Source organism: Trachurus japonicus, chromosome 20, assembly GCF_045865225.1.
Source record: "Trachurus japonicus isolate A0001 chromosome 20, Traja_1.0".
Taxonomy (NCBI): domain Eukaryota; kingdom Metazoa; phylum Chordata; class Actinopteri; order Carangiformes; family Carangidae; genus Trachurus; species Trachurus japonicus.
In genome coordinates this window covers 9,870,566-9,887,197 of record NC_140926.1, presented here as the reverse complement: position 1 = coordinate 9,887,197, position 16,632 = coordinate 9,870,566, and the positions used below count along the sequence as shown (strand labels likewise).

Here is a 16,632-nt window from a genome sequence, read left to right as displayed (position 1 = left end):
ATCTCCTCTAGTCCACACCCGCTGCAGTGCGCATGCGTCACCAGGTGGCCTCGCACCGTTTTTATGGCCAGGTGAGGCGATCCGGTCCAGGTAAAAAAAAAAGTAGGTTTACTTTGGGACCAGAAGGCTCAATGCGAGAGACACAGCGCCGGATCGACTAAAAAAACAAAGCACCAAAGGCAACAGAAGACAAAGAATGTCAATTATGGGCAAGATGGGGGAATGGCAGGTATGTGCTGCTTACTTTTAAGACAAAGAGACGGCTGTGAAAATCCATGGAAGACTGTCAAAGTGTCGACTAGTTGCAGGATGAGGCTGCACAAGCACCGTGAAATCTTTTGTACAGTGAGGTGGTGCAGGTCTCACGGTGGAGTCGAGGAGCTTATAGATTTTTATCAGGCAGGAGAACATACACAGCAGTTTGGGGTGTTTTATTTTGGAGACCCTAATAGTTCGTCTCAGGCTCAGCTGTGAGCGTGTTGTTGTTGTAAGGCTGTGAGGTTTCCTGCGCGTTTCATATACACACACACTGACACACAGGTGTGCTTTCATATAGAAATGAGAAATAACTATAGTTTTGTGTGTAGAAACTCATCATTTATGCAAAAATATTGTCGTGGACTCTTTGGTTTAAACTGTAACTTTTCTATAATGCACTTCGCATATGTTCATAGCTGCTCCAAATGTGGATGACATGTGTTAAATTCATAACTTGCACAGAATCCCATAATAGACTTAGTGTTCAGTCTTAGTCCTTAAATCGTCCGTGCTTCACTGAAAACCTATGGCCTCGCTTTATTTGTAACTTAAGGTGTGTGTATGTGTGTGTGTTTGTGTGTGTGAGGGGGGGATTTAAGAGATGTCCTGAGATCTTTGCTGAAACAAAACCACACTTGAGTTTCACTCGTTTCTAAAACAAAACACACACGAGTCGACCAGTACCAGCAACCAGACCCAGGCCACATTTCTAGAAAGACAAAAACCCCCGCGTGCACGGCTGTCATTGACAGCCAGTTTCATCGCTCCATTATCATTAATGACAAGTTGATCGTAAAGAGAAGGCACTCCGCCAAAAATGGTAATCCAAGGGTTTTAAAACGAGAGGAGCCAACGCCTTAAAGATGTGGCGACCTGTCTCCTGACCCACGACCTGCTGAGGTGAGGGCTCGGCCGGCGTCAGGGCAGAGCCAGGTTCCCCCCAGCCGCTCATTCAAATGAAACAAGGCCATGTTGTTGTGTTAATTATTTACGCCCCCCCACTCATCCTCCAAAAAAAAAACCTCAGCGCCCTTACATGTAGTCAATGGACCTGTAGAGCCGCTCCGAATGGCTCACCTTTTTAACATAACATTCAAAGAATAGCCCTCTCAAGGTCTCCACTCTCAATGGGATTAAAATAACAGTTTGGGAGTTTAAACAACAACAACAAAAAAAACAAGGTTGTTAAAAAAAAATTTGTGTGGCAGGGTTGTATTTGCATAGGCTGCAGTTTTCCCACCAAGCACTGGAAGACTAATCAATAAGACACTGAGTTGTACAAGAACGAGTCAGTGCACTTCAGCCAAAAAAAAAAAAAGAAAAAAGAAAAAGTTCTTCCACATTTAAGACATCTGCTCCTGTTTTTCCTGATAAATTTAACTTTTAGCATTTTAAGGACTCGTGTGTTTTCTCTCCAGCCCCCTGCAAGACATGCAAGAAATTCTACTAGAAACCGTCCCAGGTGCATGCAGGTCCCCATGCATGACAATACCCACCCCTCCTCTCAACAAACACACACTCACAACACACACACACACACCTCAGTGAACAGTAGAAATAATAAGCATGTGTAGCGTCTTGCTGCTTTAGTTTTTACCTGTGCGCTGTCCATTGGTGTTGTGTGAGCAGATGGGGGGAATCAAACGGCTGTTGATATGCTAATGAGGCCCTGTGCCAGTGTTATTACAGAGCTGCTCCAGCCCTTTACTTCCACCATTAGAGGGAGACCTCAGAGCGCAAGACAGAGACAGCAGCCCACAGCTTCAATAAAACTAGTTTTTCTGAGCGGGGAGCACAATTCACTGAGTGAAAACAAGACTATAAGGCGATACCTGTACTCAATACCCACCTCAACAACCCATGAAAATGCTTTGGAAATTAACTGATAACATTAAATATGAAGATTGCGAGGTAAGGGGCTCTTTTTTTAAAAATTTGTCTCATTTAATTTAATTTATTTGTATTTTTTGAGTTCAAGTTCACTATTTTAATTATTCTGGGCATGTGTTTGTATTGTTTTGGTGCAGAGATGTCATTCTTTTGACAGATAGTGAACACATGGAATTGAACTTGTGGATGAACAGATCCATGTCTTTAATCCATGTCATAGCTTCTTTTATATCTTTTATCATTTATATCCTGTCAAATTCCATAATAAAAATGATAATGACAATAATAGTAATATTCTTTAATATTAATAGTAATAAAAATAATAATAGCATTTTGGCAAAGCAGCTGTATTTAATAGTCTGCATTATTTGCATGAGTAAATTCACACCAGTCATATATTTATTTTCTCTTTAAATTCACATTAAAAATAATTTCAAAAATATTAAGTGACACGTGCAGTCATTAAAATAATAATATGCACTTACCATGGGTTTAATTCAAATACATATGGAGGCTGAATGGCAGCAGTGAGCGCTGACACAGTCGCTTTATTTATTGCTTAAATGTGACATTTTACCCTTCACTTTTAACATCCGCGTGCAATTTGAGCCTTTCGATTTCTTTTGCATGCAGTTGTACGTGCACGTGTGTGTGTCTGTGTCTGTGTGGAGTGCATACACTGAGTGATTGTTGTTGTTGTTGTGTGGGCATAGACAAAGTTTTGGCAGTAATATCAGGGACTTGTTTCAGGGAGTGGAGAAGCCAGTCGGACGTGTTTTCAGCCGCGTCCTGCGTGGATAGGGACGGCCGAGAGCAGGGAAACAAAAGCTGCATGGGCAACCTCCGCGCCCGTGTTGTGCCGATTTGCACCAGCGTGGTAGTTAGTGGCAGCAGTGGTGGTGGTAAATGTTTATCCCCGCTCGTGTCGATGCAAAAATTAAGAATAAAAAAATATATATAAAAGAAATAAAATGTTTGCTGGATATCCGGTCGCGACCCAGTGTTTCGTGATTTTTTAAAAACGCGTGGTGGAGCAGACAGAGAGGGTTTGGAGTTTGGAGCTGTGTTAGTCGCACATTAAAAGTTGGTTGGTTCGAGCGCCGGATCCGCGCGCGGCCCTGGCTACACGCGAGCGACTTTGGGATTTTTTTTTTTTTGTGGTAATTTTTCTCCGCGTTTCCGGGTCAAAGTTAAAAGTTAGTCGGTGTTGACTCTGGGTGTTTTTTTTTTTTTGTTTTGGAGTCGAGGAGGAATCGGTGGTTTAATTCGGCGGTGATCAGAAGAGAAAGGGAGAAAGAAAGACAGAGGAATAGAGAGAAACAGAGAAAGAGAGGAGCCCCCATGCATGGAGGACAGCTCGCTGCCGGAGTCTGAGGTGGAAAACAAAGGGATGAGCGGTAGAAACGAGCCGGACGGAATGCCCATAGCGCTGTCTGCTGGATTTTCACCCAGTTCAGAGGTGCACATTGTTCCCTTCCCTGCCTCCTTCTTCTCTCCCCTGTCTGTGGTCCACCTCTCATCGTCATTCCTGTCTTTCTTTCACTTTTGCGCTTTGGCCCTGGGACCCCTTTTAAAATGCCCCCCCCCTCCCCTCCTCTCCTCCTCCTTCCCCTCTCTCTGATTCGTCAGACGACAGTGAATATCCCTCTTTTTGTCTCTCTCTCTCTCTCCACTCCCTCCACACTCTCTCACTCCCTCTTTCTCTCTCCCTCCCTCTCTCTCTCTCTCTCCATCTCTGATTAGATATACTGATTCCTCCTTTCAATGGACGTCATTTAAGCGCAGACTCCTGCCTTGAGTTGCGTCCTCTGCTTCACACCCGATTTCCGACCATTCTTTTCCTATTATTGAGTATTCCTGTAATATTAATAGTCATGAACGCGTTCTATTAGGAGTCCAGGAGGGAGACGAAGAAGCGGCTATTTTGCTAATATGAGCTCAAGCGAAGGGACGGCAGCAGAGTGATAGAAGCCAGGAGAGCCGGGAGAAAAGAGGGTTTATCCACAGAAACTTTTCCACCCAAATCCAACCAGCACCGCCGAATATCAACCTTTTTTTTTTAGAGCCAGATGAAGGGCAGCGGGGATCTAACCGTTTCTTTCTGATGGATTATCGTCCTGCTACTGTGGCACATATCTGATCGCCGGGGCCATCGTGATCCTGCAGGAGACACGTCTTTTCGTGGGCAAAATATCTATTTTTTGTTTTGTTTTTGCTGGTTATTCCCTTCGCCCACCCCCCTTCGCCCCCCAAAAAAACACTCCGAGTGTTTTTCTTTTTGTGAACTCTTTATTCTTACCTTGAGTCGCACTAAAATCCTTTCAGATGTTAGTGCACAGTTTTTCCGCGATGGTAAGTTGCTGGAGCTTCACCGTGTCAGATACTTCGAGTTGTTGTTTGCACATCAGATTTTGTTAGAATATGTTTTTTTCTCTCTCTCTTTCTCTCCTTCCACGCTGAAAAATGTTTTGCAAAAGCTCTGCATGCGTAAAACCCGTGGGACATTGTGGAGAAATGATGAAATAATGCGAGGCTTGCTTATTTGTTTGAGGGCATTTCACCTCCGGAATTTCGATGTTTCATTTTTTTTTTTTTTTTTACTAATAACTTCTGGCAATTTTAGTATCATGTCATTATATTTACAAAAAAAACTTTGTGGACTCGTATCCCTCCAGTGGAATTGGTGTGTTTTTTTGTTTTAAAATTAATTTCAGGACTAATTGTAATGATGATCGTTTCCACACTTGGTCTAATTCCTGTCATCCACTCAGGCCATATTTGATAAAGCCCCACCATCAGCCCGCAGAGCATCCAGCGCTTAAAACAAAGAGGGAAACACGCACGTTCATGTTGTGTTGTGTCTTTTTTTTTCTTTCTTTTTTTTAAATGTGTTGATGCTAAAACAGACTTTTCTCTGTCCCCCTCCTCCTGCCAGGATCGCCACGACGGCACCAGCAATGGGACAGCCAGGCTACCTCAACTGGGCGGCGTGGGCCAGAATCCTTACACGACCGCCCCACCGCTCTCCCACACACCGAACTCGGACTTCCAGCCCCCGTACTTCCCCCCGCCCTACCAGCCCATCTACCCGCAGTCTCAGGACCCTTACTCGCACGTCAACGACCCGTACTCCCTCAACTCGCTGCACGCCCAGCCGCAGCCGCAGCACCCGGGCTGGCCGGGCCAGAGGCAGGGTCAGGACAGCGGCCTGCTGCACCAGCACCGCAGCCTGCCTCACCAGCTGTGCCGGGAGTACCGCAGGGAAGTGCTGCTACCGTCCGGCCACGGCATCGATACGGGACTGTCGGACTCTATCCCTATCCATGGAATACCTCACTCTTTAGAAGACGTTCAGGTGAGACTGCGTTTACCTGGCTTTCTATGTGTGGTGGCTTTACGCAGAAGAAAACATAAAAACAAACAAAAAAAATAAATAAAAGGGCAACAGTGCACCCATTATTAATATTATGGGCACCACTGCCATTTTTAATTAATATTATTAGAATTAAAGGTGGTGGTGTTATTTTTTATTTTCAGTTATTATCATTTGCACAAACACGCTGCCTTTTATAATTATCCCCCACGTTGATATTATCAGGCTATTACCAAAACTTTATTATTGTTGTTGTTTAATATGATGACACGCGATCAATCAGTTCAGTTCGCGTGCCTCATTGAAGCTCTTGATACGGCCATTTTTTTTTACTGCTTAGAAAATTACCATGAAAAAAAAAATCTTTTTAGTGTTTTCAAGAGTGTTTTAAATACAACAGAACACTTTTGTATGGTTTATGATATATATATTTTTAAATTACACATTTGGAAACAAATCGTTTAAAATGCTGTTATAGGTGCCAGATTCGTGTGGGGTTTTTTGTTGAGCATTATAACTCAAAATAAATTAAATGAAATAGATAGAGAGGAGGGAAAAAAAGAAAAAGGAGAAACACAATACACCTGTATTTCCACTGGGGTTTCTTTGTGTCTTCGGACTTTATTTGATTTCTTATAGGTTAGAAAAAAAAAGATGAAGCTGGCCGCTCTGGCTACAATACACTGTGATACATTGCATTGCTCACTAACAAGAGAATTGAGTTTGGTGGATTGAGTTGAGGTAATAGCTGCGATTACTAAAGTTGCATGATAAATACGCGCTCCAACTGTCAATAACCCTGCTTCTTATTGAGAGTATTCCTCCCAGTTTTTAATCAGAAACAAACACCAATAATCCTCTAATTAGTTCATAGGCCTTTAATAGGCTGCGCTGCCGTAATTACTATCCAATCTAGATTAGAAGTTTCCTTGTGAGTAGAGCCAATATGAGGGCGAAATTAGGTCAGGATTATGGGGCGACACAGCGTCGTTATTTAAGTCTAGAGTTTGTGATCTGGTGTAATGCGTCCATCAGTGTAAACCCCACTGAAAACACTCGTGGACAATAATAACAGCAATGGGCCTCGAGAGCCTCCATGTTGGGGTGATTGTTGTCAGGCTTTGTTCGTTCCTGAGGTAAATTTACTGACACAGGACTGGAGCTGATATTTTTGTGCCTTTTGTGCTAAAATTGTCCTTCTTTTTTTTTTTTTTTTTCTTTTTTGTGCATTTGTGTCACAGCCTGTTGAGGATCAAGGAATTCACATTCCCGACCAGACTGTAATTAAAAAAGGTAAGCAGTTTCCTCCGAGATATCATGCATGTTTCTGCAAGCTGCACACTGCACACACACACACACACGCACACACACACTTAGACACACACACGCACACACACACCACGCACCATTTCTGCTGGAGAGAAGAACTCGATGCAATGCGGTAACGCCTGACTGATCCTAATATGCAGTAGCCTATTTTTCATTACATGGTTTCCAAGTGCATCAAACTGGCTGCACCTTTTTTTCCTCTCTCTCTCTCTCTCTCTCTCTCTCTCTCTCTCTCTCTCTCTCTCGCTGATGGAATTTACTGTCAGCGTTTCAGAGCTATAGCGTTGGAGATGAGTGGAGCTGCTGGTGCTTTGTGAGCCCATGGTATTGATGGTCAAAGATACAGGCCCCTTATATAGACCATCCTGGTACTTTGGTGGTGAAGGCCAATAGCTTGCAAATCACACTGCATGGTCAAAATCTAAAATGGAAGTTGGTACCGGTGGATGGAGCACAGCACAGGCCTGGTGTGTGCAGGGTGATAGTCTTGTCATTTAGAGAAGGAACCAGAACTCGGCTTGGAGGAAAAATAGAAAAAAAAGAAAGAAAGAATCACTGTCTGGTTCCTAATACCTCCGCGTGTAATTTTCATATTTGCAGTTCTTTGGTGGAAGCTGATGGATTATACTGCTTCAGTATTTTTTACTTGTTTATATGATAATGGTAGAGCGCGAGGAGGCCTTTTTTTCATGGTCAAGTTTAAAAGCGTTTTGTCAGGTCATATTAGAGCTCTCTGGATCAGATATGGAGCGACTTTTCTTTCCTTTTTTGTCTTTAATTCCGTCTTTTTTTCCCCCATTCTTTCTTCTTTTTTTGAGTCTGTCTATCTGCGCATCAACATGATAATTGGCTTCTTATATTAGTAATCTCAAGAGTTCGTTTAACTCCTATTGTCTCTATTAGGCTCCCCTGAGCCATTAATGTCACAAGTGATCTATCCAAAGACGCACAGTCCCCTTTGTTACTGCACACCAAAACGGTGTAAAGCCCAGTAGTGCGGAGCCCCCCAACCCACCACCACCACCTCCACCCCCACTCCCCTCTCAGTGTGAAATCACACACGAGCGACGGTGTTTTATTCGCTGGATACCGAGGATACTGTGTGTCAGACCGGGTTGGACTTTTACCAGTAGCCTATCTCTAGTCGGTGCATGTTGAGGCGAGCGCGCACACATACACACAAAAAAAATAGGCTGTTGGAAGAGGAGCGCGCGGCTCCTGCATGGAGGGTTGTGTGTGTGTGTGTGTGTGTGTGTGTGTGTGTGTGTCTGTCTGCAGCTGAGAGCTGGAGAGAAAAACACACTGACCGGTGTTTTATCCAGATAAAGAACAGATGAACTGAAATATTCTGTTTTATTTTTTAAATTATTATTATTTTTTTATCAGAGGCTCACTGTCACGATGCTAGGCACATACAAACACATATATAATTATTCTGATAATTATTGTCATCATCATTGTTATTATTATCACCACCAGCACTATTGTTATATTTTATGTTTATGGCAGTGTTGGTGTTTTTGTTTTTTTCTACATGTCCTTGTTGCTGAATGTGTGCACATGTGGCGCTAAACTCTAAGTCCGGGGCCTAAATCCCCCTTCTCATTTAGTTAAGGCTCTGCATTGCATGAAATTCACTGAGCACGGTCTCTCTCTCTCTTTCTCTCTCACCCTCACCACCACCCTCCCTCCCTCTCTCCCTCTCCATCCCACCATCCCTATCCTCTCTTCCTCCCCCCTCCTCCTCCACCACCCTCTCCCTCTCTTTCTCTTTCCCCCGCTCTCTTTCCGGCTAGGTCCAGTGTCTTTATCCAAGAACAACAATGTTTCCGCCATCCCCGTAAATAAGGACGGTCTTTTCGGAGGAGTGGTAAACCCCAATGAGGTGTTCTGCTCAGTTCCGGGTCGCCTTTCTCTTCTCAGCTCCACATCCAAGTACAAGGTCACGGTGGCCGAGGTGCAGAGACGCCTCTCGCCGCCCGAATGCCTCAACGCCTCTCTGCTGGGCGGGGTGCTGAGGAGGTGAGTCTGAGACTGGAAGCCTGCAAAAAAAAAAAATCTGCTCTGTCTATATACCTGTGTGTGCGTGTGTATGAACTCTCTCACTCTACTCCATTCTCTCTCTCTCTCTTTGAGCATGCATCTCTCTCTCTCTTTCCCTCTCTCTCTCTCCTCTGTACCAAGAATAATTAAAATCGACCAACCATGACACCTAGCTCCTGCATTTAAAGCAGGAGGGGTCTGTTAAATTCCATATTAACTTCCCTAGTGCAGTGGATCTCTCTCTCTCTCTCCCTCCCTCTCTCTCTAAATTAATGTAGGCCTAGTCTGTTTCAACCTCAGCTCTATAGGCCCAGTGAAGGCATTACACATGAAAACATTGGTCTCTAGTGAACTGTCTACTGAAGTGCTGCAGACACGCAGCCTGCCTATTAAGTAGGGTTTTATTTATTCATTTTGTACAGTATTTGTCTGCATGGTGAAAAGGCTGGGGCTCTAATCTTTTTTAGTATTAGTTATAGTTTGGACAGTATAAGGCCGGCCACATTCAACCCAATCACTGTTTCATTAGAGGGAAAAAACAGAGCTGAAACATATTTATACGTTTATATAATGTAAATATGTGTATCATATACAGAAAGTGTAATAAAAATCCAAGACATAGAGCACAGGCCCTCTCATTAAAGATAAATCTAGGAATGACTTCCTGCTTGTAAACAACATTTTGTCTGTCTCTGAACTCCCCACTACCACATGATATACTTGAGATATTTGCACAGCCATATTTGCTGGGCAGCATCTGTATGTCCATTTCAAAGAGGAAAAATATCTATGTAGCTATATATTATAGGCTATAGGCTATTCTTTCTCAAATATTTGCCCAATGTTCCCCCACGTGATGAACACCACAATGAATCTGTGCTTTGTCTCGCTGTCACAGGGCTAAGTCAAAGAACGGAGGAAGATCCTTAAGGGAGAAGCTGGATAAAATCGGCTTGAATCTACCTGCGGGCAGACGCAAGGCAGCCAACGTCACCTTGCTGACGTCACTAGTCGAGGGTAAGTCGGTGTCGTAAATCACGTTCCCGGTCTTGTTGCTCGCGCGATATCAGGTGCTTGCAAACTGGGATTTCTCTCTCTCTCACTCCCTCTCTCCCTCTCTTTCTTTCTCCTGTGTTTGAAATCAGCATATGCGCTCATCCGTGTAATGTGGACCGACTTTGCCTCGCAAGTAATAAACCATGAAGGATGTGTGTGTGTGTGTGTGTGTGTGTGTACGTGGATAGTGAGAGAGAGAGAGAGGGAGAGGGAGAGATGGTGCTGGTAATTCTAGTGGCTTTGCAGCATTGGCCTTCGCTTTCAGGAGCACACTTGCAGGTCCGCGACTGGCCTAGTTTATACGCTGGATGAGTTTGTGTTGAAGTCCAGTTAATTATTGAGTGCGGCTTGTTTATTGGGCACCGCTGAGCTGTTTCACCTCACGGATGAGAAGTCGATTGATTTATTAACCCTGCATTGTTTCAAACATTAATACAGCCTGGATATGGCAGCGCATGGGGCTGATTTTTAATGGTGACTTAATTCTTTCGTTAATAGCTTCCCATGCTTTTGGTTTCCAGTGAAGATTTCCCTTGCATGCAAATGGAGTGGCGCTGACCTATTGGGAGCTATATGTTTTGGGCCTATTAAAGAATAAATTAGTCAGTTATGGTGCTGGAAAGATGCCTCCCCCCCCACCCCCACCGACTGGATAAATCCATTTTGCTTGCAGTTGAACCTTATTATTCAGTGCAGTGGTATTTGGTGTGCCTTGGGTTTCCAAAGGTGAAAGCCTGCGATGGTTCATTGGCCCCTGTTAATCATTATTACAGAGGAGGACCGAATGCAATATTCATTGTGCTTCGTAGAAATTTGGTGCTGTATTTTAATGAGCCTGGAGAAATGTGTCTGATTGTGAGTAATAAGGGAGCTAGTGGTGGTGGTGGTAGTGGTGGTGGCACAGAGGGTGAAGCCACTCGGTCATTTAGTGAAGAGACACTGCGTTTTCTGAAGAGCTGTCATTCTGTATGGTCCCCCTCCATTTTATGGAAACGAGTTTACTGGACTTGAGCTTTGATGCTAATTGGCGCATGCCTTCTTCCAGAGCAGAGGCTTATGGACAGGAAGCCCCGCAGTCAAACTCAACTGCTTCAGGAAATTAAAACCAAAGACTTTAAAAAAAAAAAAAAAAAAAAACAGCAGCTCAGACTCAGACCAGTGTCAGACTGACCATCGGCTGCAGCATCACTGGATGCTCCTCAGTTTTTATTCTATTATATATATATATATATTTTTTTTTTTTACCTGGGCCTGTCAGTCTCCTCACCTGTGCCTGTAGCTCAGGCTGCTGCTTGATTGATCTCTCTGGCCAATCACAACCACAAGTTTCATCCCTCACCGACATGACGTGACCCCCGTCACCTCCTCACACCCCCCCTACCCACAACCCCCCACCCCCGGGGGCCGTTTCCCAGCAGATAAGTCCAGCAGGGCTGCATTTCTTTCCCAGTCCCAACCCAGAATAAAAACCTGCACCACTAAGAAGAAGAACTATGGAAGGGAGAGAAAAAAAAGGGGGAGATTTAGACATAGCCTTTTAAAATTGCCTCCCCATGCCTGTGTGATCTGCTGGACTTTCAATAACGTGCAGGCATTGGTAATCAATGACATGGTGTTAAGCATGATGCTGCGTCTATATTTCATATCCACTTATTGTTGCTCGTCCATATTAAAGCGTTCTCTGAGAGTGGAGGGAGGAGAGAGAGGGAGCCTGATGTGTATTGACAGCTCGCAGGGCTGTTTTATTATTATTTCTGGGCTGTTATTGTTCTCATCGTCATTAATGTTGTTAGGGAGGCACAGGTGCCATAACCCTGCTGTCTGAGCGCGTAAACAGAGTGGACGCTGCGCTCACATCAGATTAATCATGTGTTAGTCCAAAGCACGGAGTGTGAACTGCTGCTGAATTTGATGAAACCATATTTAATAAGCAAACACATTCAATCTCATATTTTTTCTCTCTCTTTCCCCCTCCCCACCTTCTTCCTTTTCTCAGGCGAAGCGGTACATCTTGCCAGGGATTTTGGTTATGTATGCGAGACTGAGTTTCCAGCCAAGGCAGTAGCTGAATATGTAAACCGTCAGCATTCCGACCCAAACGAACAAGTCCAAAGAAAAAACATGCTATTGGCCACGAAGTAAGTGCTATTATCACATTTCACTGTGTCACACCGAATGCATCCCAATGTCTGTGCCAGTGTGTGTGTGTGTAATTGACAGTTTATGTACACACACACAAAGAGAGGGAGAGAGGGAGGGAAGAGGAGGAGGGGCTAATTGAGAGTGTAGTTTTGTTTTGTTTTTAAATATAAAAAAAAAAAATAAAAAAAAAAGCTGTGCCATATCATGTGTGATCATGATAAAATATCTTGTCCACGCTGCTTCATGTCTTCTAATATTACACTGGCTGTAACCTAAAATTAATTAACACACGTTTTTTAGCCTCACACTTCCAAACTGTAGGCTACTTGACATCTCCGTTAATTATGGATTTCATTGAGACACTTATTTTATTTATATTTAAACTACACACACTCACACACACGCACTCCCTCACTCACACACACACTCACTCACTCACACACGCATATATATAGCTTTATTATCAATTATGATTCATCTACTTTTAGTACAGTTAAATATAGAGCTGTTGCTGTGTTGACTGGGCCCTCTCCCTCACACACACTCTCACACACACACATTCACTCACTCACAGCAGCATTTTGTTTGCCCTGAGATCTGCAGTGACACTGACAGATAGCTGGTTCTCATCCAGCGCTACCATTGGTTATTTATTTTTTATTTTTTTATTTTTTTGCAATGCGTTAACTGAAACATGGGAATTCCTCACAAGGCACAGAGAGAAGCAGAGGCCTGCATTTAATATTAATGATGGGCCGCTATAATCGAACAGCTGTCAGCTATAACCGCTTATTATGGGGCTTTTTGAGTGTTATTAAGATACCAGTATACCATGAAATGAAGAGTAAACCCCGCGCTGCAATTTCCTATACTATTCTATTTTACATAAACTCACAGAGCTGACTGCTGCTGCTGCTGCTGCTGCATGCAGGTTTACAGAGGAAATGTGTGTTTTTGAAAAATTAAAAGCATTTATTATTTTTAATATTCTGATTTTATTTTTGATATGGCTTGTTTAGTTCAAAGTTGACACGCGTCACCTCACGTCAACAAGTCGTTTAGGCTCATGTTTTTCTCCTGAAATTTTATATTTTTAAATAAAAGTCAAATATCCTAGCGGTGAGCTGAGAGATTAATTTCCACCTGTTTGTGGCTCCGGGGCATTTTCCTTTAGCCTACCCAAAGTTTTTAATTTCTAGAATCAAAGAACCACAGTTTCATTCCACTAATAGATGGTTTTTTTTTTTAATGATTGAAATAAGATGATTTTTTTTTATGAAGAGGGGAGGTGGGTGGATGGTGGGGGGCTTATCTCAGCACAGTGGCTGGCCACTCACCACTGGCTCACACCTGCAGCACTGGCTTGATTTTTGAACGTTTTGCTGTGTGTCCACTTGAATCGTGGTATTAAAATGACATGCAATCAGGAGAGGAGGAGGAGGGAGGAGGGAGGGCTGAGATGCTCATTAACACGCTGCTCTCTTTGTTTTCAGGCAAGTCTGTAAAGAGTTCACAGACCTGCTGTCCCAGGACCGCTCGCCGCTGGGAAACTCGCGGCCGCAGCCCATTCTTGAACCGGGAATCCAGAGCTGCTTGACCCACTTCAGTCTAATCTCGCACGGTTTTGGGACCCCGGCACTGTGCGCGGCCGTCACGGCTCTGCAGAACTATCTGACCGAGGCTATCAAAGCCATGGACAAAATGTACCTCAACAACAACCCTAACAGTCACTCAGATAACGGCACTAAAGGCGGAGACAAAGACGAGAAACACAGAAAGTGATGTTTCCATCCCGCCTTCACCGAGGGCCACAACTCTGCGCCCTTCTTCTTCTACACCGACCCAACGCCCCTGCGCCCCCCACTCCACTCCACTCCCTCCGGCCCCCACCAACTCATCCAATATAAATATTATAAATACCTTATAAATACTATTGATAAAAGTTAATCGTGCCACTTCCTGATCTTGCGTGGTTTTACATGTTTTTTGTTTTTACATCCCACTTTGGATCCACGAGGAAATGACGCAAGTATTTTCTTCTTCTTCTTCTTCTTCCAACAACACCTTGAACCACACGAAATGTTATTTACAAAAAAAAGAAAGAAAAGAAAAGAAAAGAAGAGAAAAGAAAAGAAAAGAAAAGAAAAAAGGCTGCAGAGGACCAGCTCCAGGGCGAGGAGGAAAAAGGTGTACTGCCTCAGCCAGAGGACTTTTTATGTACTCCCTTCTTTTTATGAGCTGCAACGAATGGACTGAAATCCAGCGGACCCCCCCACCCCATCTCTCTATATCTCAATTTTACGATTGTGACAAAAACGCAGCGAAAGAGGATGAATTCTTATCAGTATTGTGAATAATAAACTTGAAAACAAAGAGAAATTCCACAGAGCTCCCTGTCATGACTTCAGTTATAGACTCTCTCTCTCTCTCTCTCTCTCTCTCTCTCTATCTCTCTCTATCTCTATCTCTCTCTCCAAGCGACCAACTTGAACTTTTTGAATTTCAACACGATTCACGGTTATATAAGGGAATCAGTGTTCATGTATGTATATATTTATTTATGTGTAATTTAATGGGAATTGTAAATATGGTGCGTCTGTTGAAACTTCTTTTTTTATTTATCTGGTGCCTCCTGTTTTAGTGGGTTTGAATATTCGGTTAGTTCTTCTTCATGTGATTTTATGGTTTTTAGAAAACAGAAGTTTTTTGGGGTATTTTTAATTTCTCTGGGATATTTCAATTCAGCCCTCTTGTAGCATGTTGAGGCGACATTGAAGCAAGTGAACAAATTTAATAGAAATAAACTTCCATTTCTCTCTCTATATATCATATTTTCAGTTTTTAATTTGAGACAGAGCTTAAGCGAGACCCGGAGGAGAACTGTTTTTTTTTTTTTTTTTTTTTTTTTTGGTTCTGTGTGTTTCTATTTTCGTTTTTATACAAGCTTTTATGTGTTGTGCCAATCAGAATACGTTTCACCCCTTGTTCTCTCCTTGAAGCACCATAAAAGCAATAAATGGAATATTGTCTTTTTTTTAAATGTTGGAAGACATTCTAAAAAACATTTTTGGGACCACCTGATATCTTGTTATGTCCGATAATGTCCAAAATTGGAGGCGGTTTTAGATGTATTGTATAGACATGTGCTGGCAATAGTTCCCATGCCTGTCAATGTATTATAGTCCTTTGTTGCCCTGAAAAAAAAATAAATATTTGATACGCTTCATCTCGATTTTTATTCATATCTTTTAATTTTTTATTCACTGCCTGATAGCCTGGGTGCTTTTTCTTTCTGTTTTTTTTTTTTTTTTTTTTGTCTTGGTATTTTTTTCCCATTCTGAACGGCTACAGTAATTGAGCTTAAGTCTCCCCTGACGATTGCTCCTTGCAATAAGCAGCTGAACTCATTGTTTCCCTCAAGTATAATAAAAAAAAAAATTCTTACTTTAAACTCCCTAGTTCAGAGCACAGGATCTTATGCAGGCCAAATGGCTCACAACAATGGATATATTCGCGTTTGAAGTGTGCAGCACCACCACCCCTCCAGCTAAAACCCTCTGAGATGTATATAGGCCTGGTGTGCAATGTTTGGTTGTTATAGGCTATATTTGGCTCTGCCCCCCCCTCGTTTATTCTGTGCTGGAGTCTTATTCAAAGACATGCATCAAATATTTGTTAGGGCTATGTTGTTTGCCTCTCAGTGTAATCAATGAACAATCAGTGCTCAGTGTGCTGGATTTGTATGGATATTTTGTGATATAATCATAACGAATCTCGCGCTCTAACTGCTGTTTAGTGCGTTTCTTTTCTTTTCGTTTTCCTTTGCTTGAGCTTTGTGACTCTTGAAATGTGGCTACCTCGTTGGTTGTGATGGCTGATCTGATGCTGGCCTTTGCTTTGCTTTGCTTGATTTTTTTTTTTCGTGCAGAGCTGCTGCAGAGAGAGAGAGAGGGAGAGAGAGGGAGACCGTTGCATAACATTTGAGCTGAGTTTGATTGTATATTGATGGCGTGGCACCTATAGCTCGAAATCAATCTCATCTGGAGCATGAATCAGTCCAGTGATATATGCATCTTGGTATTGTTTCTCGCTTTTCCTATTTCACTGTCTGGTAACCATGCACTTTAAAATACTGTAACACTGGGAGATAGAGCACTGGGCGAAATACCCCCCTCCCCTCCTCTCCTCTCCTCTCCCCACTCCCCACTCCCCTCCCACGCCCACACCCCCTTCTCTCTCGCTCTCTCTCCCTCTCTTTCTCTCTCCAATGTCCTCACCCATATTTATTATCTGCATGATTTTCGGGGCCCTGGTTTAATTCTGAGGCAGTTGTTTTGCAGGAGGGTGAATGAAACCTAACTGTACATGTCCTTGGCATAATTGCGATGCAGAGTGCTGGAGCAGGTGAAGCGAAGCATTGTCTGTCAGGCCCTGTTTTTGTTGGCTCAGTCCTCAGATTGTGTGTGGGATCCTGTCCTCAGGCACAATAGCTCACTCATAAAGGGGAGAGACTACCCGGCTGCTCCTGCTGTGGTGGATGT

At 43.2% G+C, this 16,632-nt stretch overlaps 1 protein-coding gene across 5 annotated transcripts; it reads left to right on the top strand.

Moving 5' to 3' along the window:
* Window positions 1–102: 102 nt before the first annotated feature.
* On the top strand, window positions 103–15,317 carry tfap2a (transcription factor AP-2 alpha). Of its 5 annotated transcripts, XM_085762960.1 has the most exons (8): window positions 3,499–3,607; window positions 4,041–4,500; window positions 5,084–5,503; window positions 6,763–6,814; window positions 8,647–8,872; window positions 9,792–9,910; window positions 11,946–12,087; window positions 13,585–15,317. In XM_085762960.1, exons 2-8 carry the CDS (start codon window positions 4,474–4,476, stop codon window positions 13,871–13,873), a joined length of 1,275 nt encoding a protein of 424 aa, XP_085619086.1. In that variant the 5' UTR covers window positions 3,499–3,607; window positions 4,041–4,473; the 3' UTR covers window positions 13,874–15,317. The 5 variants fall into 5 exon arrangements, with proteins under 5 accessions (XP_085619084.1, XP_085619083.1, XP_085619081.1 ...); XM_085762958.1 differs by lacking the exons at window positions 3,499–3,607; window positions 4,041–4,500 and adding an exon at window positions 103–229; XM_085762957.1 differs by lacking the exons at window positions 3,499–3,607; window positions 4,041–4,500 and adding an exon at window positions 1,853–2,169.
* Window positions 15,318–16,632: the final 1,315 nt, after the last annotated feature.

What these genes read in the sequence shown, in the direction of transcription:
- tfap2a (XM_085762955.1), top strand. Translation starts at nt 3,494, where the DNA reads ATGGAGGACAGCTCGCTGCCGGAGTCTGAGGTGGAAAACAAAGGGATG. An exon ending in GATTTTCACCCAGTTCAGAG is followed by an intron (nt 3,608 to 5,083) that starts GTGCACATTGTT and finishes TCCTCCTGCCAG; the next exon opens with GATCGCCACGACGGCACCAG. An exon ending in CTGGGCGGGGTGCTGAGGAG is followed by an intron (nt 8,873 to 9,791) that starts GTGAGTCTGAGA and finishes TCGCTGTCACAG; the next exon opens with GGCTAAGTCAAAGAACGGAG.